Source organism: Dermacentor silvarum, chromosome 9, assembly GCF_013339745.2.
Source record: "Dermacentor silvarum isolate Dsil-2018 chromosome 9, BIME_Dsil_1.4, whole genome shotgun sequence".
NCBI lineage: Eukaryota > Metazoa > Arthropoda > Arachnida > Ixodida > Ixodidae > Dermacentor > Dermacentor silvarum.
The window spans coordinates 132359706-132387079 of NC_051162.1; the positions used below are offsets into that span (position 1 = coordinate 132359706).

The 27374-nt window shown below is 49.3% G+C and overlaps 1 protein-coding gene across 3 annotated transcripts in view; it reads right to left on the minus strand.

Annotated features, from left to right (window-relative positions):
- The window catches only part of LOC119464380 (protein kinase C-binding protein NELL2), a 104578-nt gene that overhangs the window by 4310 nt on the left and 72894 nt on the right, over positions 1-27374 (minus strand). For 2 of the 3 annotated variants that reach the window (XM_037725320.2, XM_037725317.2), the window contains exons 2-4: positions 24088-24363; positions 5143-5575; positions 3884-4199 (exon numbers count right to left, since the gene is read on the minus strand). In XM_037725320.2, coding sequence (XP_037581248.1) covers positions 3884-4199; positions 5143-5575; positions 24088-24187 — 849 coding nt within the window. In that variant the 5' untranslated portion in view covers positions 24188-24363. The remainder of the gene's footprint in view (positions 1-3883; positions 4200-5142; positions 5576-24087; positions 24364-27374) is intronic. The other variant, XM_049656251.1, reaches the window with a different exon arrangement.

Consider the following 27374-nt stretch of genomic DNA (forward strand, 5'->3'; position numbering starts at 1 on the left):
CCCAGGTGGTCAAAATTAATCCGGAGCGCTTCCACTACGGCGTGCCTCATAATCAGCACTGGTTTTGGCCCGTAAAACCCCAAAAAGAAGAAGAGAGAAAATGTGCACATAGAGGTCCCCTTCCACAACACAGGGTAGCCGACCGTAGATATCCTCTAGTCAACCTCCGTGTCCGTTTTTATGTCCCTCTCTATGCCTGTGACGATCCTGCTCCCATCTCGTCCCGGCTTCTTTTAACGCGATAGCGTTAAGGGCCCCGTGTCGCAGAAAATCCGGCGTCGGTGTCGGCATCCGTGGCGGAGAAAATCATCCCGAACCAACCCAACCGCACAGGTCCTCCACAAGGTGCAAGGTTTTGGTGAACAAAAATTGAATTTCTCACAGTGAAATCCGTCATAAAAACAGTAAAGTACGACTTAACCACAACCTACAGCCATGGTGGCGTCGGAATGTAATTTGCATGTACGAGAAAACATAATTCTGTTACGAGGAAACTCGAACACAACAGCCTTTTCCAGCATTTCTACCAGACCTACAGCGGCGCGCTCGAGTAGTTTACTTGCGAAAATGATACCCACATGGCGCTCGCATCCTCAGCAGGTCGAATTGGGACTTGGCCTGCCTAATGCGTTCTGGACACGCGCGCACGTCGGGGCAATAGCAAACAATAAAATAATACAAAAATAAAATGTGCTAGGGCCTTCACATTTTAATATAACACGACTTATATTGCCCCCGGAAAAACGTCTTCCCAGCAATGCATTTCTATTTAAAAGTGAAGCCGACGTTAAGGGGATCGGTGTAAGCTTGGTCTTTGTAAGCTGGCTTTCCCACGTTCTGTGTTGCAGTGGGAAAGCCAATTTACAACGGGGCCCGATAACGCTATCGCGTTCCACTCTTAAAGGCGAAGCTTAGGCGTCCTCCAACTTTTTTTTCACCAGTACTCTAAACGCTTCTCGATCTAAACACTAAACCCCAGACCTGGACTTCAGCTAGAGCAGAGCGCCATCTGTCAACAGAAGTAATTACAAGAGTCCGGCTCGTTAAGCGAAGAATCTGCAGTTAAGCGTGGACGGCACGTGTCGCCTTGCTCTCATCCGGCGGCAGCAGCAACGACGATACATACATACAAGAGGCTGCGAGTTTTTTCGCTGCCCGCGACCGCTCACAATAGACGACTAAATAAGCGCGACAGCTGCGCAGCCAGATGCGGTTCCACATCTCTGAACAGTCACCCATGCGTGGACCTCGCGCAGGGAACACTGGGGGATTTCACAGAAAGTGAGTCGAGCCTGTGTGAAGGCTCTACGAGGCAGCCCAGCACGTTTGAAATTTGTCGATGCCACCGCGAAATGTAACGGAACAACGGTTCTCCATGGTTCGGTACAGCCAGCGCAAGAAGGTATGGGCAGGGAGCATACCAGGGAATAAGGTACGACGTGCACGCGTTACGCTTCGCTCAGAGATTATTATTATTATTATTATTATTATTATTATTATTATTATTATTATTATTATTATTATTATTATTATTATTATTATTGCATTCAAACGAGCAGGACCCGGAAGATCTTTCGCTATATAGACGATTTCGCTATGAAGGTAGCGTCCCTTAGGGCACATTATAAGGCAAAATAACGCTCAAAGAAATCGAACTTTATGCCGACCATGCCGAGAAGTTTGGAATTCGATGGAACATTCTGAAGCAATAACCAGCTTTAGCATGTGTATTATTACGCTCTAGTCTAATGGTTGCAACACCGTGGTGAAAGTCTGTGGCAGAATCACCTCAATGTTCCTCAGCACGGTGGTCTTGCTGTGTGGCAGAGCGGTTTTAGGGGGGGGGGGGGGGCATTCTTGCGCTTCTGGACTCGCATCGTATTTTCCACATTTTGTAACCTGTCCTGGACGAAATCCGCCATCCAACTGGACTTTTACGTCAAATTAAAATTGAACTACGGGGTTTTACGTGCCGAAATCACGATCTGATTATAAGGTACGCCGTATAGAGGGAGACTGCATATTAATTTTTACCCACCTGGGATTCCTTAACTTGCCCCCTAATCTATGTCCCCGAGCCTTTTTTTTTTTCGCCCCCATCGAAATGCGATCGCCGCGGCCGAAATCATACCCGCGACCTCGAGATCAGAAGCGAAACGCCATAGCCTCTAGGCTACCGCGGTGGGCGACTTGCATGTTGCCAGCACTGTTACGACAAAGATTCGGTGCTGGACTTTTTCGCATAACTTTATAGTGGCGCTCACAATACATGTATAAGATTCAAAATCTGGCCAGGTCTTGTTGCTCCCTTCGTTGTACAGGTCATTCCGTAATAAAAAAATTAGGGGCAGCTTCACACTAGTGGTGCGAAGACGGGGCAAACAGCGAAGCTGGCGACCACATCTAGTTTTTATCTTGGTTCAGCCAAGTTTTTGCAAGGTTGTGCTCCAAGACTCGGCCACGTTTTGCGCAAGATCACTCCAGAATCATCGACAGCCCAATGAGCAACGAACATTCGGTCATTAAAGTATTTCGACGCTCAAACGCTTTTTCTCGGTTTCGCGGGCTCGTAAATCGAGATCTTCTGCGAATCGCCGACGTTTCGCCGCCGCTTCGGCGGCGCGATACTCAGTATCGGACCGAAGTCATCTCATTCGCTCTCGAATAGCGGCGCAGTGGCTTTCGCGCCGCGCTTCCTCTTCTTCGGAAGTGACGCGCTTCTTCGGCCGCCCCATCATCGTGGCGATGTGCTCGGCGCGGAGACGGCGGGGCTTTTGTGTCGCCGAGGCGGCGACGCAGAGCTATATATCCCGTGGGTCGGCGAAGTGACGTCACGGCTTAGCTCCGCATCTGCGCAGCCGCGGTAATCACTCCGCACGGCGCGGTGACGTCATGGCTCGGCAAAGCTAAGACGAAGCGATGCGGCGCGCGCGATGACGTCATGGCTCACGCAGCTGTGGCGAGGCTCGGCGCGGTCGGCGCAGCTGGGGCGAAGCGTTGATAGGCGACGCATGGTGACGTCATCGCCAGGCGGAGGTTTTGCGGCGTACATAAGCCGCGTTTGCATGAATGCGACAGTGGCGCATCGCATCGCATTTCTAGCGCATCGCATTCATGTAAACAGTGGTAATGCGCTAGAAAGGCGCATCGCATTAATGCGCTAGGCGAAGGTATATTTACAGGCGCGAGTCGATTCACGCACGTGGCGCTCCCTTCTCGGGGGAGTTAATGCGCTACATCTAAACGGCGTCGCATCGCCTTTCCCAAATACGCTTGGAAATTCGATGCGCTACTGTCGCATTCACGTAAACGCGGCTTATCGCGATGAAAAGAAACGCGAACAGCGGAGCGCGTGGCCGTAGCATAACTGAAGGTATAGTGCGCGCCCTCCAGTCATCACCATTGACAGACGCGCCCAGCCGGTTTGATCGCGCTGTGCGATGATGTACCCCCTATACTGCGATATCTTGGTTTCTGTTCTACTTCTCTTTTATTTGAAAACGAGAAAAGGCGACGGCGCAGTAATGACAGCGAAAACTGTACTATCGCGATGAAAAATGCGAAAAGCGGAAAGCGTGGCTTTTGGCACAGTCAGCGCAGCCTAGCGTCAGTCCGCTATAGTGCGAGGAAACGTGTCCAACTTTGGCTGTCGCTAGGCGAATCTGTGCTTTCAGTCGGCGCCAATGCGTAGCGCTAGAATCTTGTTCCGACTGGCGCTAACATGGTGAGCTCGCGCACGCACGCGGATGGCCGGAGCAATTCAAAGACGTTCACATAGCCCAGTCGCCGTATACTTGTAAATAAACACTGCTTTGAAAGCCGATGAATCATTTAGGCTAACCCTGAACACTCGAAGCCCAATGGCCTCTCGGAGCACACTCACCCGCTGCGTGAGCTTGCTGACGTATCCCTCGAGGCGCACGACGGCCTCGCGGAGCTCCTGGAACTGGCCGCAGGTAGGGCACTGGGCGTCGAGCTGAGGGCACTGCAGCAGCACGGCCTGCGGTTGTGCCACGATGCGCACGTCCTGCAGCTCACCGCGGAAGTGGAAGTGGCGCGCGTTGCGCTGGCCCAGCCACAGCTGCCAGGGCTTGCCGGAGTCCTGCTGCTGCTCGTCGTCCTCGTCGTCCGCGACGGTCTTGGGCGGCTGCCGCAGCAGGCGCGAGTAGACGCGGCTGCAGTCCACGAACAGCTGCACGCTGCAGGTTCGGACGAAAACGCTTAGCGCGCCTCGTAGCGGGACCCGTCGAGTTGTGGGCGAGCGCAATTATACCTTAGCTCGAATCAGCGCAGGCATCTGCGAATAACCCTGGAACGTGTCCCAAGTGTCCGACTCCTATGTCTACATTAGTCACCCTGTGCCCCGGTGCTCAGGATATTAGGAACGCGATGCTTAGGAAGGCCATTTAAAAGATTCATGTTCCAGACTTCCAGACCGACTCGTTAAATAACGAACAACTCATCGTTCTGGTAGAACTCATCGCTGCATGTAGTATTTAGCCTTCAGGGTGTTCACATGTAATGATCAATGTTCCTCCGATAGTAGTTTCGGAATTATTTAATGATGGTCTTAGCGTCCCAACACAATATAGGATGAGGAACGCCTTTATCGGATGGGTAAAAACCGCAGTAACTGTCACGTGTGATAGCGCAGTTTAAGCTCCTTCCGCACGTACAGTTCTGGCGTGGTCGGTGCACGCTCACTGCGGAAAATGTAGCATAACTTAAGTACATGGGTACCTCACAGAAATACCTGGATACCTAAAGGAAGTACCTGGGTACCCAACATTTGTACCTGGGTACCCAGTGGAAGTGTCTGGACGCCTAACATTGCAGTACCTGGGTATTTAAGAGTATCTACAGCAGCCAACATAACGGAAGTACCTGAGTACCTAAGTGCCTGCTTACCGAACAGTTACCAACATAACGCAAGTACTTGAGTACATGACAGAAGTGCCTGCTTACCTAATAGTTACCAATATAACGGAAGTAATTGGGTACCTAACGGAAGCACCTGGCTATCCAACATAATTACCTGCACACACAGCAGAAGTACCTGGCTGAATACCTAAAAGGCACCTGGACAGCCAACAGAAGGGTATTTAAGATAGCGTATCCGCGGGTGTTCCTCACCCGACGTACCTGGGCCCGCTGATGGCGACGGCGACCTGGTGCCAGGCCCCGTCGGCCAGCCGGTAGGGGAACGTCTCGACCATCTGGCGGCCCCCGCCGGCCACGTAGTGGAGCCGAAGCTCGTCCCGGCGACCGCTGCTCTGCAGCTCGACGAAGCCGCCTCCGTCGCGGCACAGCGACAGCACGGTGCCCACGTTGCGCGGCTCCTGGCGCACGGTGGCCATGAGGGTGACGTCAGAGGCGGGCGACAGCAGCAGACGCGCCGCGTGCCGGGCCGCTTCGGCGGGCAGCGCCACCTGCCTCGTCCGGGACGCGGAGAGGCGCACGGCGGGGCTCCAGCGGTGCATGCCCCTGGCTGGCTCCAGGCCCGCGTAGCTGCCGTTGCCCAGAGCCTCGATCAGGTCCAACTCGGGCCCAAGTGCCGCCGCCGCCGCCGCCGCCGCTGCGTGCACGGGATGAAAGAGAACGCCCGGGTTCAAGCAACGCTGCCCACAAGGAACGTACGCCTCCCTACTGAACGTGTAAGTGTTACCCAATAACGCTAAACACGCACAGCCGCCGTCAGACCCCAACAATAAAGACTTGTAAATAAACACTGCTTTGAAACCCGATGAACAGTTTAGGCTAACCCTGTACATTCGAAGCCCAGTGGCCGGGATAGCGGTTAAGCAAACACGGTCTGTGAGCCGCAAGCGTCGAACGCTGCGGAAGGACGATGCATTTTAGCTAGCATATTCGAAGCGCCCCAACCAGAAATCGCCAGCAACTTCTGCATAGAGAAGCGAAACGCGCTGAATGCGTGTTCGGGTTAAACATAAATACAATTCGGGGGTATTATGAGCCAAAAAGACATGTTTATGAGGCACGCCACAGTGAGGGACCCTGGAATAATCTAACGTGCACCCAATGCGCGGTGCATGCACGGGTTAAGTATGATGGTGACATGTAGTCACCGTCGTGCGGATATATATGTTGCGATGAGGATATTTAGGTATACCGCTTGCTGCTGTTTCGTTGTGCACAATTCAGTAGAGGACAAAGCCGGTCAATGGCCCATATATGTAAGGTCAGTGCAGATGGACCTGATTCGTCGGCCACGCGAGCGTTCCGTTGTCCACTCGGCGAGAATCACACCCACGCCAAACCCCTTATCCTCACAACATGAACTAATGACTACGATAAGTGGTTGAAGTGGCCATGAAAATATCGCTTAAAATCGCGTAATGGTTGATTAGCCTTACAAATTTGCCCCAATTTGCTGACGCATCGTATATGTAACTCCATTAAGGCTTCGTTGGAGTTGGAGTTTAACGTATACATTTTACTCCAATCTGTTCTCGCATTTAGGACTCCTGTTACCAGTCTTAGCGTACGACGCGAATCGGTAGCAACGTCAATTGTAGCTGAGGATTCCTTTGACTTGTCCGCCAATAGCCGCACCGTGCGAAATGGAGTTCTGATAAGTTATCTGAATCATCAGCGTATTGCGCCACCGATTTTGAAGACTCATAGTTCTCGAAAATGGCGTTAAACAAGATTTGTAAACGAATGTGACTTCATTACTACTCGGCTTCAACTCCGCAATCGGGACACTTGCTATAATGCGATTAATTACAAAGTTAGTAGGTGAAATTGTATTAATACCACACCACAATTTGTCTTGCGAGCACACTGCGCTTGCAGGTAGTTTCCGCCTATTCAAATAATCCGACTGCTACATCTACTACAAGAAATGATCAGTGAGCCTGTGCTTCTATTAAAATAGATAACCCGGTATAACTATATCACATGCACGTAACTATAGTGCACGGTACTCACTGGTTTGAGTACTGCGCGATCTTATTGCAATAATACATTCCTGTCGACCAACTATCCGGGACCAAATGTTTCGTTGCCCAAGTTGCATTTAAAGGTACAGGTAAATGTACGTTCATCAACGAGCCGACCGACGATCTTGTCGCAAACCTCTGGTCCTTTATTACAATGACAGTTCACATAACGCGAGCAGCACACCGCATAAATAAACATAGCACTGCGTTCCCTATCACGCCTGAGTATACGTGTATAGTTTTTTTTTTTTTTCGTTTGCGTAAAACATTTATGGCACACAAAGATAGCAGATGTCACAGCCGTCGTCCGGATATAGGTCACTCTTCAAAACGCAAGCGTTTCGTCATTGAAACTCATTATTTAGGCGAACGATACATCAAGCCCTCCACATAAATCTGACAGCGGCCATTGTAACGGCCTGGCCTTTAAACCGGCATCCATCATCCGTGCTGACAAAGCGGAGACGTGCATAAGTGTGAAACTGAAGAAACTTTCGCGCCAAGGCTATGTCTTTAAGTGAGGCCGAAAATCAAAGAAAAAAAAGAAAGAAATTGTTGCAGAAACCATCGAAGATGATTGTCAAAGCAAACGGATAACTTGGTGTGGACTGCGCAAGTAAATGCTAGCAATACTTTAGAAGTACACCGCTGGCATCGATAACGGTGTTTGAGGAGGCGGCCTAAATTATCGTCAATACGTTTTGGTAGACGGCACGACAGCGTAAGGATGACTACGGCACGATGACAACGACGGTGTGACAGTGTGGGGACACTCGACTCTCTCGCGTCCTCTGAATGCTGTTTTCCTCGCATGGCTCTCAGCGTCTCTTGGCATCCGTCTTTCCCGCGTGGCTCTCCCGTCTCCTGGAATCCGTCTTCCCCGCGTGGCACGCGCGCGGCTTCGGCGGTTGCGCAATTGAACCAGAGATGGCGCGTGATCCGCTGATAACGCGCCAGAAGATCCCAGTAATGGTTTAAAGAGGTTGATGCTTGCAATCCTTTGTGTGTTTCTCAAAAATAAAGGTAGGACATTAGGCAAAATAATAACAAGAGCTTGGTGGCGCAACCCAACACCCCGTCTCAAAGGTGGGACGCTCATAGCATCCATCCACGAGGCACCCGACGGTGGGGACACTTGGGCACTGGGGCGCACAGAGGAGGAGACACTTTCTTTTTGGCTTCACCGGACCGTCCTGAGAAAGGCTTCGGAGCGGGACACCGGAATGGACGAACACAATCGTTCGAATGCGCTATACCGTTCGCGTAACTGCACACGCGAACGTGTACGCCATGGGGCTTATAGTTGATACTAGATTATCTACACCTACTCCCATACCTATACCCATATTTTGTTGGTGATGTAATATTGCTTTGCGATGTGATATGACACCGCATTCTCTGTGATCTATGTGGTGTGATATTTATGCATTCTTTGCGATCTGAGGGGTGCGATATTATTTGTGGTCTTTGCGATGTGATAGTAAACATTCAATTTACGCTGCTATAATCCTTGTATAAGTTCTACGCGCTCCTTTTAGATTTATTAGTTTTGTAACGAAGAAGTGCCGGTCAGTCAGGCGCATCACCAGCGTTTGACGCACGAGGCCGGTTCTGACTGCTCGCAGGGTTCTGACTGCCGCACCGAGCCCGACCTCTCACTCCTTGGGTACCCTGTCAATAAACACCTTGGCAGTTTTTAGTTTATACAATTTTATTACTTCTGGCTATTGGTACTCTAACGAGCGCTTAGAGTGACTATTAACTTTTCTGCGCGTTTCCTGTAAACTGCTGCGTATTAACGTCTCTAATTTTGACAAATGGCTGCCTACTAACCATATATATCTCTCCATGGGACCCTTTAATAGCCGCTGGTTATGGGTCCAAGCAAAGTTTTGCGTACATTCTGTAGTGCAACAAAGAACAATAAAAGACAGAAATTCGATTAATATCCTGTCGCAGGCAGTCGGGCTTGCTCGATTCGTCAGCGCCCATCGGCATGTTCCATTAGTTCTAATTCGGCTATAGCTAGCGTATAAACGGCGCAATAAATGCCTTTTTTGGGTTGTTAGCGCAACTGTGTTGTCGTTCCCTTGTATCAAGAGCGCGTTTGAGAACCCAGAAACGACGATCACACGGCAACGGCTGCGGACATCTGCGCTTTCTTCTCCGCTCGTCCCCTCCGACCACTCGCTTTAAAATCATGGCACACCTCATATGCACCGTGAGAGCCGGTCTATAAGCGAACCTGCGGTGAGCCACCAGGACGAAACGGCGAATCTCGACAGGAGACGTCGGCGACCAACGCGAAAAGCCTTCGCGTGGGCGGAGAATTAAAGCGCGACCCCGAAAGGGCCAGAGAAAGCGATCCGCTTTTATAGCTAGCTCGTGGAAGCTTCGGCCCTATAGCGTTATCCACTACTTGCGTACGACACATAAGCGAGCAGCGCAAATTAGAGCAAAATCTCTAATAAGCTCTCAAGAAACAGCTGAAATGCCTATATCGCACTCTGTAAAACCCACTCCTGGTTATGGCCTGGCACTACCGAATTGAATGAATTAATTATGTAAATTAATTAATGCTACGCTGTTCTGCAATGATGTAGCAATGCGTATGGACAAATAAGTGCGAGTTCCATGGTTAAATGACGTCAAGAGGGCTGCACTGCTTCATCAATCGTCTCCAGTGGTGCGTGCAACTGTTTCAAATTACACTGCAGCACCAATACAATGGTCAATTAACACATCTTTCACATTAAAGCCAATTTCACGTATACTACCTTCATACGGGTAAAAAAGTCTGCTTGCAGCGTTTGACTTCAAGTTACGTTTACAAACGTCATAATTAAACACAAAAGTGACATATTCAAGCATCAAGCAGTACATCGACTCAGACATTGACAAACATTGGCAAAATCGAAAGTACGGCATTTCGAGAGAGCGTTTTAGCTCCGTGCCAAAAACAACGAGAGCATTTTAAAGAGGCAAGTTTCACGCAACACAGATGCTTCGACGATACTTGTTGCGGAAGAGTAAATCAATGATCAATAAACATGCGTCCCAAGGATTACTTTTGTTTTTCTTTACAGGCCCCAATAGTTATAACCACGACATCTACTATTCTTGCGTAACTACGGAGTTAGAAGCACGCCATCTACACATATGCAACAGTAACGATATTTGGCAAGCTCATAGGGATAACTTCGCCAGGTATAGTTATTCCCTGCGGTTGACGTGTAGTAAATGTAACTATAATAGCGCTGGTACTTGTCCGAAGGAAATAATTCTCGTTCCTCTCGTACATGTGGGCCGGCAGACCCTGCCACTCTTCGCTCGTACGTTATATCCGTGTCCGGCCTCTTTCGCACGATGACGTTAACAAGAGGTAAAACAAACCGCGTTGTTACAGCAATAAAAATCATCCGTTAGCAACCTTTATTTATTGTTCATACTTTCAAGGACTGCAGGCACCGCAGAAAAAAAAAAAAGGGGGAATGGCAGAACAGAACGAGAAAAAATCACAACAATAAAATGAAAGATTTAACAGTTGGCGTGGTAAATATACGACAGTCTTGAAACTTATTGTGTCCGGAATAGCAGCGAGGCATGCAGGAAGGTGGTTATCGACTACACAGCAATGACGTCGCCTGGAAAAGTTCACGCGCGATCTGCGGGCACTACCTGCACTTTATTTGCGACACTGCTCTTGCTTCAAAACCGGGCTTGCCGACCGGGAAGTGGTGATATAAACATATTATTCAAATATTGGCCTCCGGGATTGGCTTACTGCTCAGTCTCCTACAACGCCATTTCTTTATTTCCTCTTTCCTTCTATTTTCAGTTCCTCTATTCCCTCCTCCTGAAAGTTGTGCCCCCAATGAAGCCAGGCAAAGCATAGGGGGGATTAGCTGCGATTTTATTTGGAATGATCGGTTAAAGGGACACGAAAGTTGTCCCAAGTGGGAGCAGGAACCACATTTCCCGCATTACACGCGCGATGCTCTGGAAATTGAGCTACGGCGACGGCTGTCCTGCCATCCACTTTCTCGAGTACTGGCGTGTGCGTAGAAGACTGGACCCTGGGAGTCTGAGCCAGCGCCACTCATGGCCATGGCGACATCCTGTTAACCACAGGCTTCACGTATTACATGAACGAGGGAGCAGGCAAACGAGCCATTACAGTTCCCTGTACTGAATTTTTGTAGAAAACTATGGGTAGCATCGCGAAAGAGCGATGGAACGAAAAATGGTAGGCGTAACATTAAGAGACAGGAAGAGAGCGGTGTCGACCAGAGAGCAAACTGGCATAGCAGATATTCTAATTGACATTAAGAGAAAACAAAATGTAGCTGGGCAGGCCATGTAATGCGTAGGATGGATAACCGGTGGACCATTAGAGTTACAGAATGGATACCAAGACAAGGGAAGCGCAGTCGAGGACGGCAGAAAACTAGGCGGGGTGATGAAAATTAGGAAATTTGCAGGTGGAAATTGGAATCAGCTAGCGCAAGACAGAGGCATTTGGAGATCGCAGAGAGAGGCCTTCGTCGTGCAGTGGGCATAAACATAAGATGATGATGATGATGGGTAGCAATTGTGGAAAAGCACCCCGCGCATGCAGATTGTAGGAGAGCGCTAGAACTGTAGCCATGCTGCCATTCAAGCGCGATGTTTCGAGAATGGAGGTTGTAACAGCCTTCGGTATCAGCGTTTGTCGTTGCCTCCGCTGAAGGCGGCTGGCACCCCCCGGGGCACCATGTGCCGCGCAGCGTCCGTCGGCAGCGGAGGAGTCATCCGTGTCGATCGAGCTTTATGGAGAGACCTTGGGAGGAGGATCCGAGACAGACACCACGATCACTCCCCCCCCTTCTCCGTTTGCCAAACGACCGGCGCACGGCCGCTGGTCGTCTGCCGTGCCGCCGCCGCCGCCACAGACGACCACGACGACGGAGGCCATTTCCTTTTCGGCGCCGAGACGAACGCCTCGAATCCCGGAGAGAGAGCACAGACGCGCCGTGCACCGCAGCTGTCGTCGGAATGAACGCGACCGGTTGGTTGCCGCCACACGCCGCCATATAACCGATGGCGGAGGGGTCATCGAGCACACGAGGAACCTTTTCCCGCCGGCACGCACACACCTCGCCGTCTGGGCCCACGAGGAGAGGAGGACGTGGCCTGCCCGAGTCGGCACCGCGGGGCCGTTTCATTCAATAACCATATACGCGCCGCCGCATCTTGTTTATCTCTTCCTTGCTTTTTTTTTCTTTTCTTTTTTTTCGCTGCCAACCGACTGTGCGCGTCAATCTCGCCGTTCGCCAGACGTTGCTCGTGCGTCGTTCGATCCACATGTGTCGCCGAGCGAAAAGACGCACGTCCGCTTGTCGCGGCGGCTCGCGCGCAGATTGTGCACGGGAGAATGCATGGTTGCACGTTGGGCTTGCTGGTATACGTCATACTAGATAGCTGTGTGCGTGTGAGCACGCGTTATCAATCAGTCAATTGCACTACACCTAAACCCCCTCTAGTGAACAAACCGCTTCCAGAACCAATACGGTTCACCGCGCGGTCACGTGGTGCCTTCGCCCGCGTTAATTCGCGCGTTATCCACGATTGATTATAACGGCGTGCTCAGCTGAGGCGCCAGTGCGCCAGTTCAGAAAGAGTCTATAATCTTTTACGGTCGTGTCTTTACGCGTGGGTCAGTAAAGACGAGCAAGTGGTGTACGGCTGTCCCGAGACTCAAAGCTCTGATCTTGTTTTCTTAGTGGCATATATATAGCGATTTCGACTGAAGGAGAAGAGTCACTCGTTTCTGCCGCCCATGTGCATGTAATTGAGAGACGTCTACAGCGCTGTAACCTTCCAGATGAACACGCGTCGCCAGTTCAGCTTACAAGCACCTGCATATACATGAGGTACTCCTCGTTCAAAGCAAGTTGTGCGCCGTCAACGACACGTGTTCGCCAACCACAAGGGAGACGGTCTGTTTCTCGTTTAACATAACGAGCCAGTGAGCTTCCGATCCCGTTCGCGAGTACGATCAAGTTTCGGTGCTCGACGACTTGCCATGAACACCATACGTAATGCCTCCCAAGAAACTTGCAGGCTTAAAGATGTACTGACACGACATTTCTTGAGCTGAATTGCATTCCTAGGCTGTGAAACCCTAGAAAAAGTGTACTGGTAGGACTCGGGGCGCCCTCAATAATTTACTACAATAGCGTTTCTACGAAAAAGACTACAGGAACTATAGCTCCCGTATACACTTGGCGCCACATTTCCCTCTAGAATTTTTCTTGGAGTAAACAGCCGCCAGTGCATGTCCTCCAAAATTTGGGCGGCGCCCCACGCCCACCCGATCTCGGAGGCGCAGTTGACGGGACGTATATATACGCAGGAGGGGCAGCATATCGACGCCATGACGTCGCTGATGGCGTAAGAAAAGAAAAAAGCTAATCGCCGACACTTGACAGCCGACAGCGGCGCTTTTTGCGAATGATTCAGCTTCGACGAGCGCGTGAAATGAGATTCTCGGCGTGTATATACGGTTCCCTGTCGATTGAACGCAGCTAAACTGACCAGCGCGCGTCTTCTCTCTCTCTCCTCCGACCGCTGAATCATTCGCACAATAAGCAACTGAGTAGCGCAGGCACATTCTACAGGCTTTTTCAAGCACAAGCCAAGCCGCTGCGTACACAAGTGCGCGGGCGTGTTTGAACGATCCGTCGGCAGTCGGGCCAAGCATGTTCCGGAGGAGCACAAAGAACGCGTGCCGATCATCGCGCAGCAAACGGCTAATTTTAAGATGCGGCCGTAAAGCGAGGAACGCCGGTCAGGGGTTGAGGAAACGGCCGATGATGACCTCCTCGTCCTCCCTCGGTGGCGGCGATACACAAACAGCCTCTTCGAAGGGGGAAGAACGCCCGAAAATACCGCGCCGAACGAGAGGGCACATGGCCGCTTCAGACGACGCGTGCATTGAACACGGAGCCCCTCCGGAGAACCGCAGGGCGCGGCCTCCCGTACTTAGCACGGCGCGCGCAAGGAAAACAGCGTCGGCCATTATGGCCCCCGCTGCTATACGGTAATACTATACTTCAAATAACATTCCGTCCATATTTCTTGTATCATTTCTTTCATTAGCAAGAAAATTGAAAAGCGTGATTGAAAGCGGCGCTCAGTCAGACTTAAGTCTGACTGAGTATATACCTACGGCTCTCTTCTTCGTCTTAACCAACTCTGTATGCTTTACGCAACCATGTGCGAACTGGAAGAACTGAGGTACACCCGTGAGCAACAGTACACGGACTAGAGGATCATCGAAAAAAAAAAACTGAATTTCTTCGTAATTACCACGCATAAACTGAAACTGAATGCGTCGGAGGAAAGTTCGCAATGCCAAGTTCGGAGTGCAGCCCTCGATTTCGAGTTACATTCACAGGCGGAGGAGAAAGTCGGCTTTATCGCGGAATCCCTGTACCGTATACATTCGTTAGGGAAGCACCTTTCCAGGAGCTCCTGCAAACAGTGGCGTCTTTTCTGGCTCACCATGCAAGCTTATTCTCGCGGTAAGAGAGGTGCCGGAAGTGGGCAGCTGGTTTGGCGATACAAGGAACGAACGCCAGTCTTGACAGCTTGGTGAGCCGTAGAAGACGCTAGGCGGGCTCGAAATTGCCGTGCTACTCCATCGTGATGTCACGAGATATGGACAGAGCCAGCTCCCTTCCTCAGTCAAATAAATGCAAATCGAGAAGAGTATTTCACCACACTATAGCGTGGCGCCATGCAGTGTCCTGTTGAGCTAGCGTTAGATCCCCTGGTACTAAATTTGCTTGAAGGAGTTGCTGACGCACATTTTCGGAGTCGTAAACACTCTCGCCACATGCTCCTCGCGCTTTGGAGGATGGCACATATAGCATGTATGAAGGTTGGGAAACACTCATAAGATGCTAAAATTGGTCTCGAAGTGCCAGATGGCGTTGCCAACGTTATCGTGGCCTCGTGACACTACACAATTTCCAGACGTGCAGCAGCAGTAAGGCTGGGTATATGACGACGATGCTCGTGCGTTTTCTTATTGTCATAAGATTTTTTTTTTTAAATCCCCTGTGGCATATGTAGCACAAATATACTCACTGAGCAGGATTACTCGATGAGACGGACATTATGTACACTGGAAATCAAAACGCACCATTGAATGAATTCTAGTCATCAACTTTTTAAATAATTATTTTAGCGCACATGATTCAATACAGGAAATGAAGCCAGTGGTTTGACAAGGCACGTTTATTTGGAACGAATTTGAAAACTAGCCCGTTTTGAGATCAGCGCCGTCAAACTAGTGGTAAAAATGCACTGTTGATCTTTCTCTCTCTCTCTAACAAAGCGGCTTTTTATACACTGAAGTTCAAGAAATTACTGGGACACCAATGCATTTCGTCGCAAACTTTGTGAACACATATCTCGATCCTCAGAGTTCGACTTTCGAGGTTGCCGGCTAAAATTCATAAGTTACAATACATGCCGTATAGTAATTAGTTTAGAAGTTCATTAGCAAACGTTTGTTAAATAGTCAAATATTCAATTTAATTTCTCGTGTAAATACTGTTGCGGCAAGGTTATAACTGAGAAAGTCGACTGCATTCCTTAAAAACAACTGTATTATATTATGAAAGGCCGCGCTCCGGCCGGCATGTCGCACAACAATAGTTTATAATGAGTCCAATTTGATGCACTCTATATATATATATATATATATATATATATATATATATATATATAATGAAAGCCAGTGCATAGTGACGTCATGAGACATGTACCTTTGGGGCACGGAAACCCAAACTGTTATCGAGTATGGCACTAAAATATTTCGGGCATTCTGGAGCTCACCAGTATACTTTCTTTTTTACGTTTCACGTGCTTACACGTTCGGCTAACTTAAAATGAAGTCGCAAATGTCACGCCAGCACACTCATTTAAGTACAAAAAAACTCGTGGCGAAACGTCTCCAGACGGCACAAGAGCGATCGATTAAGCTCGAGCAGGTCCTTTCCCTCGAATGAAAAGCACGGTACGCACAGCTTTCAAGGTTATAGTATATGCAGTTAAACCCGCACTGGTTGACTACAGCAGCTGCCGCTTCGCAGAGCAGCGCGGCACGCAGTCCTCCATCCGACCCACGCACGCACGATCGAGGTCGGACGCTTCCCGCTGCGTGACACGCCGCCAGTAAGGCTTAGTGTCACCGATGGACAGCATAACACGCCTCCTTCTGCTGTCCTTTTGTTCTTTGCACGATGTTTTCACGATCAGTGCTGCAGCTCGCTGTTTGGACTCGGACGTGCATCATGCGCCGAAACGATAACACCATAGACTCTCCCGTTTCTGCATAACGCGACGGCTGCCCAAACTGCATCCTCTGCATGGTGCATGGGTTACAAATTAAGTGTCGAACAAGGGATGTCGCTGGAGTCGGCGTTTTGGCAAGGGGACAGACGAGTCACCTTGTCGAAACCACTTCAAGCATCCATCTTCCATTACAAATAAACTAATTAAATTCGGGGGCTCTATGTGCCGATCACCACGATCTGATTACGAGGCACGCCGTATAGAGGGGGACTACGGATTAATTTCGACCACCTGGCGTTCTTTACCGCGCACCTCAATCTAAAGAGAATCAAAGCCACAGTGACAACAAAACAACGCTACCACGTTACAAAGAGGAGAATTACAGTAAATTAAAACGCTATTATGAACAAATGCTTTTAGAAGAGGATCACATGGTCTATGTACAGTCGGTATAAATAAAATACAACGCGAAAACACACACACCTGATCAGACCACCTGTTACGCGTAATAGATCGGAGGGCGACATAAAAGCCTCCTGAAGCCGATTTCCAGGCATGGTGTAATCCCGAATGTTTACTTTAGAAACCCGAGTTCGGCATCTACTGCAAATGCAGGCGAACTTGAAAATGCAAGGACGCATTCCAGCCGAGTTCGCGTTTGAATTTATTCTGATAAATTACACCATCTAATGCATATATGCTACTGTCCTCAACTTTTTTTTTTTTTTTTAATGTAGACTTGTGCAATATTCGAAACTTCCGAATAACGAATCCAATACTGTCTTATTCGGTTCGGTCCTCGAATCGAGCAGTTCTTATTCGTTTACCTTCTCGAATCGTATAGTCACTATTTATAAATACTAATATTTTTTCGACTACTTTACGTCGGTGACTGTACTCAGTCAAACATGAAATTGAAGCAAAAACGCGCTAAGTTTCGTTCCATCCACACTTGACAAAGTACTGAGCACGCTGCGTCGCTCAGTAAGCCAGATTCTTCCGGCTAATTAAACAAGATCACTCGCGATAAAGTGTTTAGATAAGGCAATCAGCAATAGTTGTTTGGTGCTATTTATAGATGTAGCACCTGCGTCCTGTCATTGAATGAAATCAAAATGCATTTCATTGCAACATACTTTATACAATAGTGGCACCGTCGGCCGTGGCATTGCGAACTAGGTGCTGTTTTTTTTTTTTATTTTTTTTTTTTTTTTTTGGGGGGGGGGGGGGGACATATGCGCATTTGTACCTAATGCTCTCCTTGTGGCTTTTAATAAGCGTGTTTTATTAAGCGCATGGTATTGACAAACTGTCCACTGTTGTGTATACCACAATGTTAAAATTGTTTTATGTTAAGGGTGAGAAAGCTGTACGTTATTCCCAAACTATTGGAACTATATTCGATTCGATTCTAGCATTCAATTCGTCTTCGGCTTCCTCCAGGCATCATTCGATTCGGTCTCAAAAACTGCTTTTCTCACACCCCTAACGTAATAGAGTACGTTCTACACGCATATGGATGTTATATACACATGTACATCTCATACACCCGAGCGCATCGAAGTTATGCTTAAGAATGTGCAAAACGCCAATTCTTCACGAGACATGGTGTAGCCCCAGGCGCCGCAATCGAGCGCCAGTATTTTTCTCGTCACCTCGATGGAAGTAATAAATTGCGTGTTCGAGTTATGCAGCGATCATCGTACCAGACGCTGCGTTCCCGAGTTTTCCCGAAATGGTGGTACATGTATTGGAGAAGCCGAACCATGGAAATCGCCGTCGAGCCAAACCTCTAGCGACCAGTGTCGCAGAGGTTATAGCGCAAAGTGCCGTTTTCTGTCTGTGTTCGGACGCAGGTAACGATGCTCCAGCTTTTCAGTGTATATGCATGCGCGAGAACTTGTATACTGTTTGATCGCATTGTCAGAAGAGCAGGTCCTTCTTCGCCAGTGCGACCAAACTAACTCCGCGCAGAAGGATATATGCGCTGCTCAAGTTTCCGAGGTCTACGGGCTTCTACTTGACAGACTGGGAACACAGCACGTCTATAATATACCGCTAGATTGTGTGCCTCGGGTTTTACATCGTTCTGCGAGCTTTTGCTATCCCGTTACCCCCTCACCCCGTGAAAGTATCCGACCAGAACTACCTCTGGTTAATCTCCCCACTAATGTCCCACTGTGAGACAGTAGAGAGATGATAAAGCATCTATCTCTCTCTCTCTCTCTCTCCCTGCTACTGTCTGACCGCAGAAAAAGTTTCGCAGTGACCCTGACAGGTCCCTTATAGAATACTACGGGTTCAATGACAACGAACTGCTTAACAACTATTACACGCGCATATGCAATTAAAGAACATCCAAGATGCAAAATGTAAGTTGGGCTGCCACTAGCTTCGTTTCAGGGCGGCACAATGAGAGGATTTTGCCAGTTGAATTGCCATGTGACAATGACAAAATAGAATGGCTTGCTTTCGGGACACGAAACAAAATCAGGTACGTTGATAGCTAACTTTGTATGAGAATAGAAAGGTTCTGACAGTTATTTTGACACAGCTCGCACGCAGGTACTCAGGGTGCGATCGATAGTCTAACTGCAACGCAGAAAATAACCACTCCAAATACTCGCTTTTTCCGGCCCACAGATACGACAGGGTAAAAAGACGCTGCACGAATTAATTTTAAATGTCATCGTGATCTACAAACTGGTGTTAATGTTAACCAAGTGCACTCTAATCGCATTTGAATATCTGAAGTGTTGTGATAATGCGTATCAAATAAGATATTGAAACGATGCAACCAGAACAGTCGACAACATACAGCAATGTAGCGCCTCATTCAGCGAAGACTGCCAGAATCGCTGGTCAGGTTGTTATAGCAGGGCTAAATTATTTACGAGGCAAATATTATTCATCAGTCAATGAAGGTAACTGAAACACACAAATTGACTATTTCGTAGCTTCCGAACACGTGATGCAAATTTGGAATTGAAGCCGGCCGATTTTCAAAGCACGTAGACTCGCTACAGAAATCAAACACCATGTTAGAGATAACCACTGTCAAACGTAACGCTGCGCGCACTTTTGTCATCCAAAGCATGTTGGGGAGACGCCTTTGCAGGACAATGCAGTGAGAAAAAAGTGCATTCTAGGTGACGGATATCTCGCCAGTTGGCACTACAGTCCGAGGTCTGAGTGAATAGAAATCATTTGAAGCTCTAATTCCGATTAACACAATGCCTTAACGACTAATTGAAACGCCATCTATTTAATTTTACTCGGTCTGCTGATTAGTACGCGTAGCTGCTGTTCACCGCCGTTAATAACATGCCGCTAAAAAAAAAAAAAAAGTAACGTCAAATGTGGTAACTAAAAGCACCGGATCAAAGTACACGTCATCAGATAACGTCGCATTTGAATAACTCCTGATAGCTACGATTTCGCAACGGCGCAATTTCCTCATTCAGTCGTCAAGCCTTTGAACGTTCTTTTGCAACTCGCTTCGCTTAACTCGATCGTATTAATGCGCATCAGCAACTGCATTTTGTTCACCGTTGGATAGTCACCATACTTCCGATGCAACATTTTGAAGCGTGTTTCGAATTTAATTATGCATTCCAATTAAAACTGTAATGTTGGCAAGTACTGTACCGCCGGCTTCTCCGTAAACAGTGAACTGTTCAATTATGAAAGAATAATAACATGAAGTTACACGACCATATTCCGGCAATCAAGCGCGTTTCCTTTCTGGTCTCTATATACTTTTCACGGTTTTCTATATAAAAGTGGCGGTTGCATTTTATTAGAATTCTGTAGCAGAGTGATTATACATGCAGAGAGTAACAACCAAAAACTGCTATTCGCGCACCCCTAATGTAATAGAGTATGTTCTACACATGTATGCATGCTATATGCACACGTCTCGTACACCCAAGAGCATCGGAGTTATGTATAAGAATGTTCAAAACGCCAACTCTTGAAGAGACAAGGTGTAATGTAATAGCGAGAGTATATGTCCTACACAACCTATCGTTAAGACCATCGAAACGTTGGTTTACAGCGACATTCCTTGTTCGCAACCAGTCAGTCAAGCGGGAAGTGACTTCCTTTTTGCTAATGAATTATTCATGGGAATATACTATCATTGGCGCATCACTCGCTTAGGAGCATCTATTTGCACGTCTGAACAGCCTCGCACCACCACAATGCGGACGTACACAACTTCAGCGACGACCGCCGGCGTCGTTCTGCGCCACGCGTCCGTTACTTTTGCAGCACAGTCAGCGCCTGTTGGGAAGGTCGTTTTTCACGCAGCGGGGGCAGAAATATATAGATGTTTCAGAGCGCAGCCGCGCAAAAGCAAAAAAGGGCCCTCGCCGACGACAAGTAAGCTGCCACATGCGAGTTGGAATGGCTCCAGAATGATCGCTTAGCGCCTTGCACAGTGCGGAACAGCAAAACGAAACCAGCTCGACCACGAAGCTAACCGCATCCACTCTGTCACAATAAAACCACCGCACGGCGTTGGGAAGCATGCGATGCGCGCGCTCAGGCGGCTATCCACCGAGTGCGCCGCAGGAAATAGTGCCGCACTTGTGACGAGTTTTGCCATCAAAACTCACTAGGGGGAAATGTGGCGCTAGTGTCTTCGGGAAGCGCAAGCACGGCATTTGAGCCAGCATGCGAATTACAGCGGCTGTAATGGAAATGGCGGGTAGTATACGTGGATTTGCCTTAACTCCGTCCTTCTGGCTTCGGGCGACTTTGTGAGATGACAATTTTAAACGAAATATCCGCCACAATCCGCAATGATCATCAACGTGCACACTGACTGCTTGCCTTCGTGCGTTTATAAAAACATGATAGCTTGCGAAGTTTGAAAAAAGCATGTTAATACAACGAAAACATCCGAGTTTACAAGCACGAACATTAAATATAAATTCACGAACAACTTATCGTTAGCATGGTATAGCTAAACGATCGCAGCTCCCTCCAGCAATTTTTCAGGAAACTATGAGCATTGGAAACGATTTCATTTATGCAATCTCGGGGAAGCCTCGTAGTAAAAGCACAATGCGAACGCCGATCTGCAAACAGCATGAGAGTTGTGATGACGTATTTAGAGGCGCACGATCGCGTTAACCAAACGCAACGTCCCGCGACGAGTGAAGTTATCGGCGATAGTGTCGGGTTTCGAAAGCATCGTTCGCACGCACCACACATGAAAGGCGATGTTGCGCAACGTTCGAACAAACTTCTGGCCTCAAACAAGATTAATAGCTTTGACCCCGTGCCGTTTCCCGCAGCATCGTCTGCTCAATGTTCCCAACAGCAGACGACGCTGGGGGGGGGGGGGGGGGGGGGACAGTTTCGCCCGAAAATTGCCGGATGAAACACGCTGCGATCACTCACACGGGAATTTTGGGTAGCACACATGGATTTGTCTAATATCCGTCCTTGTGGCTTCAAACGTTCTTGCGGCCTTAACTATTATGCTATATATATCTAAATTTCCAAGGCAACAGCTTTCCCATCACAACAGGAAAATAAGTATTCACACATGCATGATCGACGCGAATCGTTGCTTTATAACGAAGTACTCCGCTGAAAATGATCAATTTGCAGTCACAAAGCCGCTTCAAGTAAAGTCGAACTTAACGAAAATGCATTAACTACCAAACATTACGATGCTGGCTGAACCGCCATACATGCAATTCTTGTAGATATTAGTGCCAGAGTTCTCCCGCATTTCTTTTTCTTTGGTAGGAAACTGCACAGCTAGCTGAAGCACCGACCGCCGAGACAATACTCTCAGACTCAAATTAGCGCTTCAGAGAGGGTGATGCTATAGTGGCAGCTTTCAAAACTTCCATCGACTCGGAGAAAATCGAGAGCAATACACCAACCCCCCCCCCCAAAAGAAAAGGGGGGGAGGGGGGAATCAAACAAACACAAATTGATCTGATCTCAGTGGAATAATGTAAGAAAAATACAGGGGAAATATGCCAGCAAGGGGACCTCTATTCACTGAAGTACAGAAAGAAGAGAAAAGGCGAAGAGGAAGCGGCTTTTTCGCGTCGGATGAGTCAGCAAGCCAACTCACACTGAAACAGGACTGCACGCCATGCCTGCTGGTTCGATTCTAACAGCTGGCCGGCGGGATCTCGTCACGGGTGTACGTGGGTGGAAGCGGTCGAAATGGAATGCGAACGAGCAACGAAACGTTCTTCCATGAAGCGCACCGAGATTCGATTGGACAGACGACAAACAAACATCTAGCTTCTCTGGAACAGACAGCGAAACGCATTCCACGGGCAAATCGTCTGCTACCTAAGTGCCAGCTAACACAAGCGCTCGTTTAATCCAAATGTCGAAATGTAGCAGAATGATCAGACTATCGACGACTCGAGCATAGCCACGAGCTTGGCAATGTCGGATATCTCTTCGGATAGCAAAACGACCAAGCGCGCTGGAGCGGTCTGCGTAAAACCCGACATCACGACGACGCCAACGGCAGTTCGAATGCAGTATAGCAGTGCTTCAGCGTTGGGTGGTAAGGTATCTCCACAAAACGCGATGTGAACATTTAGACGTGACAAGAATTGAGAACGGCGAGAAGGACCAACCATACCACGATATCAGCAATCGAGTCTGACATTAACGGCAAATGCAACAGCGGTTCCACTCCCATCGCCGTCGGAGTGTTTCCGAAAACAATCCGGTCAGACGCGAAATGCGGCTGCTGCACCAAGAAAGTACTACATCACAAAAAGAGCTTAGAGCACGAATCGGACCCGATTCTCGCAGGACATGCGAAGAAGAGGGCCCGAATGGAAAGTTTCTCCCACTCGTCCACCGCGCGTAAGAGGAAATAAAGAAAAAAGGAAAGACATCCCTCGAAAAGAACTCGGGCATTGAGGATAGCCATCCTGCGGTGAGCGACGTGCAGACTCGACGGAGCCGCCGGGGGCGGGCCGGCAAAAAAAGCCGCACAGACGCGCCTCGCATAGCAGACCACGCTTACATACAGCAGACGACGCATAGCAAGCCAGACGACGCGTAGCTAGGATACGTGCTCGGACTCGCTAAGCACGGAACGAGAGGAGATAAAAACCTCGCACGGGAACCCACTGAGCATGCGCGACCGGCGTAGGCAGGTAGCTCCGATAGCGCTAAATGCCACGCACATGCCCCCCCACCACTCCGCCCCTGATCGCGGCCGTACGTCACACATTTTCTTTTTCTGTCGCTTTTTCTTTCGACGTCGTCGTCGTCCCGAAAGCAGCAGACGACGTGTCGCACTCGCCTTCTGCTCCGACGCCGGCGGTGGGCCGTTCGACGGGGGCGACCGGTGCCCAGAAAGCGGCGCAGCACGTGCGCACGCCCGCGAACTTTGGGGAGCGAATTCGTACGGCACCGGCGCGTAGACGCAAGCCGTGGGCGGGCGCCCGTCGTCGTCGGCACACACACACGCAGTCGACGACGACGACGCTGAGGCAGCGACGGGTTGACAGGGTTGCAACCGGGGCCCGGTCGGATGCTGCGAGCCGGCAGAAAGCACAGCGCGCACAATAGCGCGCCTTTCCCATAAATGTCGCCGGGTCAGGAGCCGCGCCGGGACCGCACCCCCGTCGAGCACGACGACGCCGTGGCCGCCGCAGCTGCTTAGTGTCGTCCCGAGAAGATTCATCGAACGTGTGCGGCACACACACACACACACACACCGTCGCGCACGCCTACCGCAGCAGCAGGGTTGGATATGTGAAAGAGATGCGCGGCTCACCGTCGACGCAGGGCGGCGGCGCGTGCAGCAGCAGCAGCAGTTGCGGGAAGAGCAGGAGCAGCAGGGTTGGCAGCAGCAGCCAGGGGCCGCGTCGTCGCATATCCTCCTAGCTGCTCTCGCTCAGGTCGGCGGCGTCCGGCGGCCTTCGTTGCGGCGACATTCCTCGGGCACAGCGGGCGAGCCACATCTGCCAGCACCGACCCGGCCGCATGCCGGCTCTCGTCTGGCGCGGCCGAAGAGTGCACCAGCAGCACCGCCGCCGCCAGGGGACGCCGCCTGCAGCACATGGCGTTGTATTTTAGGCGCCGCCGCAGCGGCCTGGCATGCCTCCCGCCGCTGTTCACACGCACGCACGCACAGCGCGTTTTTGAACGGGACGCGGCAGCGCGCCGGAAGTCCGGACAGCTGCGGAGCGACAACAAAGCACCGGTTCCGGCAGCTGCACGCCCGCCCGCCTCTTCGCGACGAGCACTGCAGCGGCTCTTCGATTGGCAAACTCCCCCCAATCGATCGTCCTCAGGTAGAACGACGATGCCGCGCGACTATAGGCACGTGTCGGGCGGCTAAACTCTTGCCAACGCACGCGGCACGTCGTCAATTTCGAAAGGCCGGCGCGGTTAAACAGAGACAGGTGAGCTTGTTCCCCCCTTTTGAGCTGCCATCTCTAGCCTCGGCGCAAGCATCGACTATAGAAAGGAAGAACGACTGTGCGCTTAAACGTAACCCGGATGCTCTGTCTTTCCTTAAGCGCCAATCGTGGTTTAGGTATAGCAGTGTTGCTGCGAGGGGACGCACGTAATTTGAACGCCTGCCATGGTGGCTCAAGCTGCTTAGCCGTTTCGCTGTTGAACAAATGGCCTCAGGGTCGAGTCCGGACCGGCCGCGTGCTAACGAGAGCAGGAGTCGGTACCGCGGCTATACTATACGGGACCCCATAGAATCGATTTGCAATTTACGGACAGGGTAAATTTTTGTAGTGAATGGATCGAAAAAAAAAAAAAAAACGCTGCTATAGACGAGCGAGACAGCCACGGAAAAGACTGAAAATGCGTAGTATGGGCCGTGTAAGTTATCATTAAAAATTAAACTATGGGGTTTTACGTGCCAAAACCACGTTTCGATTACGAGGCGCGCCGTAGTGGATGACTCCGATTTTGTTTTGACCACACGCTGTTCTTTAACGCGCGCTTAAACTCGAGTACACGAAAATTTCTGCATTTCGCCCCATCGAAATGCGGCCGGTGTCGAACCCTGAACCTAGAGCGCAACGCCATAGTCACTGCGCTACCTTCCACGTACTGAGCGCAGAAAGGCTACTGCGCTGACTCGCAACATTTATTGGCGCTACACGTGATATAAATAGTGGTGCAGCTCTCAAGGAAATGGCGTCGTCGAGAGTAATGAACGGATCAGATTGATCAACAGTCAGAATGATACACGATGAAATAAAGGAGGCCGGTCAAAAACACAAAGGAAGGCTCGGTCATTTAAGTTCAGCCGTGCGCAATTGTGCCGTACGAATGTATGTACGGCTGAACAATGACCAGTTGCGCGATGCACGGTAATTATCGAGGTCTCTAGCAAAACACAACGAATGCCATCTCTACAAGCGTCAAAACGACATACAGTCGGCCCCATGGTGCTGGACAGCCTGGGCACATATCCTCTAATTCAACCAGTAGCAGCAATTGCGACCCATGCAGAGGCACGGTAAGTTAGAAGCGCAGTGCCTTAAATAACAGCAGACAGACACTGACATTTGTCGTAGAACTCGTGTCCCGTATACGCTTTTGCGGCCAACTTTACGCTTAAGTGCACACCCTCAAGTGCGGAGCAGCCAAGGGATGTTTGGCAAGTTTTATCCGTATACACATATAGAGCGCACCCAAATCGCGACGACCACCCCTGTAAAGCGACCTTTCCCATGTGGAATCCCGCATGAAGACTTTCACTGCGCGGAAGGCCTGTTCGTCTAAAAATAAATAAGCATGCTGCGCGCTCGACTGAGTCAAGCCAGTGACGCGGTAAATTGCACTCTCGGCTCCAGTAAACCTTCTGGCGTTATACCGCCTTCGTTTCCCCTCCCATCCATTACACAACATTTGGTACATCGTGCCGCTTGCATGATATAGTCCATCGTGCGTCACATACTTGACTCCCGCAAGGTTTAGGACAGAGCAGGGTCACATATAGTCGTGTGACTGAACATGGAGGCGAAGAAGATGAAGCGGACCAAGCTGGAGATACTGAATATCGTAAACAGTGCGGTATTAAAAGTATAGAGTATGAACCAGTATGGAGTTCCCGTAACAATATAACTATCAACGCGAGCATAAATATACAGGAATCAATAATTTCACTTAGTTGTTCAGAAAGGGAGAAGAAAGGGACAGGCAGGTTGAGCAAATGCAAGCTTCCGGTTTGCTAACCTGCACGTGGGTGAGAGAAAGAGAGAGAACACATCTGGAAGTACACTACAGCTGATCGCAGAGTCGACAGACGTCGGTCGTCCAACCTGTTAAGCACGGCGGCGAGTAATCGCGTCTTGTATCCAGTATATGCTGTAAACTTGCTACTCAGGACTATAAACTATTCGGGCGGGCACTCTGCTTCGACCCGGCCATTTTGTTGGAGCGAAATGGCGCCATCATTCGAGTCAATGCTACTTGGAGTTCGGGTAGATGCGAGCTGGAGTATGCCACGCCTCCACATGTGAAGGTTTCAATGCATACATGATTTGGCTAGCTTCCACTTCCTAATCATCCATTTGCGAGCTTGCTGGTTCGGGCCAGCACGAATGTCTTCTGTGATTCTTCCCGAATGTGAGGTGGTTTCGTCCTTGAGGTGGTTTATGTAAAATGTCCATCAATGAAATTCCAGCGTATCTAAAAGAAACTAGCGTTATCTTTGACCATCATTACCGATGATCCCAACCGGAATTGTTAAAACCTATTTGATTCACTCCTTGACCGTACTTTCATGTTTGCTCAATTTGTAAGCTTTCTTTTATTATTATTATTATTATTATTATTATTATTATTATTATTATTATTATTATTATTATTATTATTATTATTATTATTATTATTATTATTATTAGTTTTTTTTTATTTGCACAGCTAGCACTAAGCACGCGTGCAATGGCCGTACGAACCTTCCCATTTGCTGCGGCGTATACGGTAAGCGAAATTCAGAGGAATTGTTTTCGTGCATGTTTAGAATGACGGAACAAACACTGAAGCAAGTATCGAGATAAACTTTATGACGTGATTATGCAAGCGAACCTA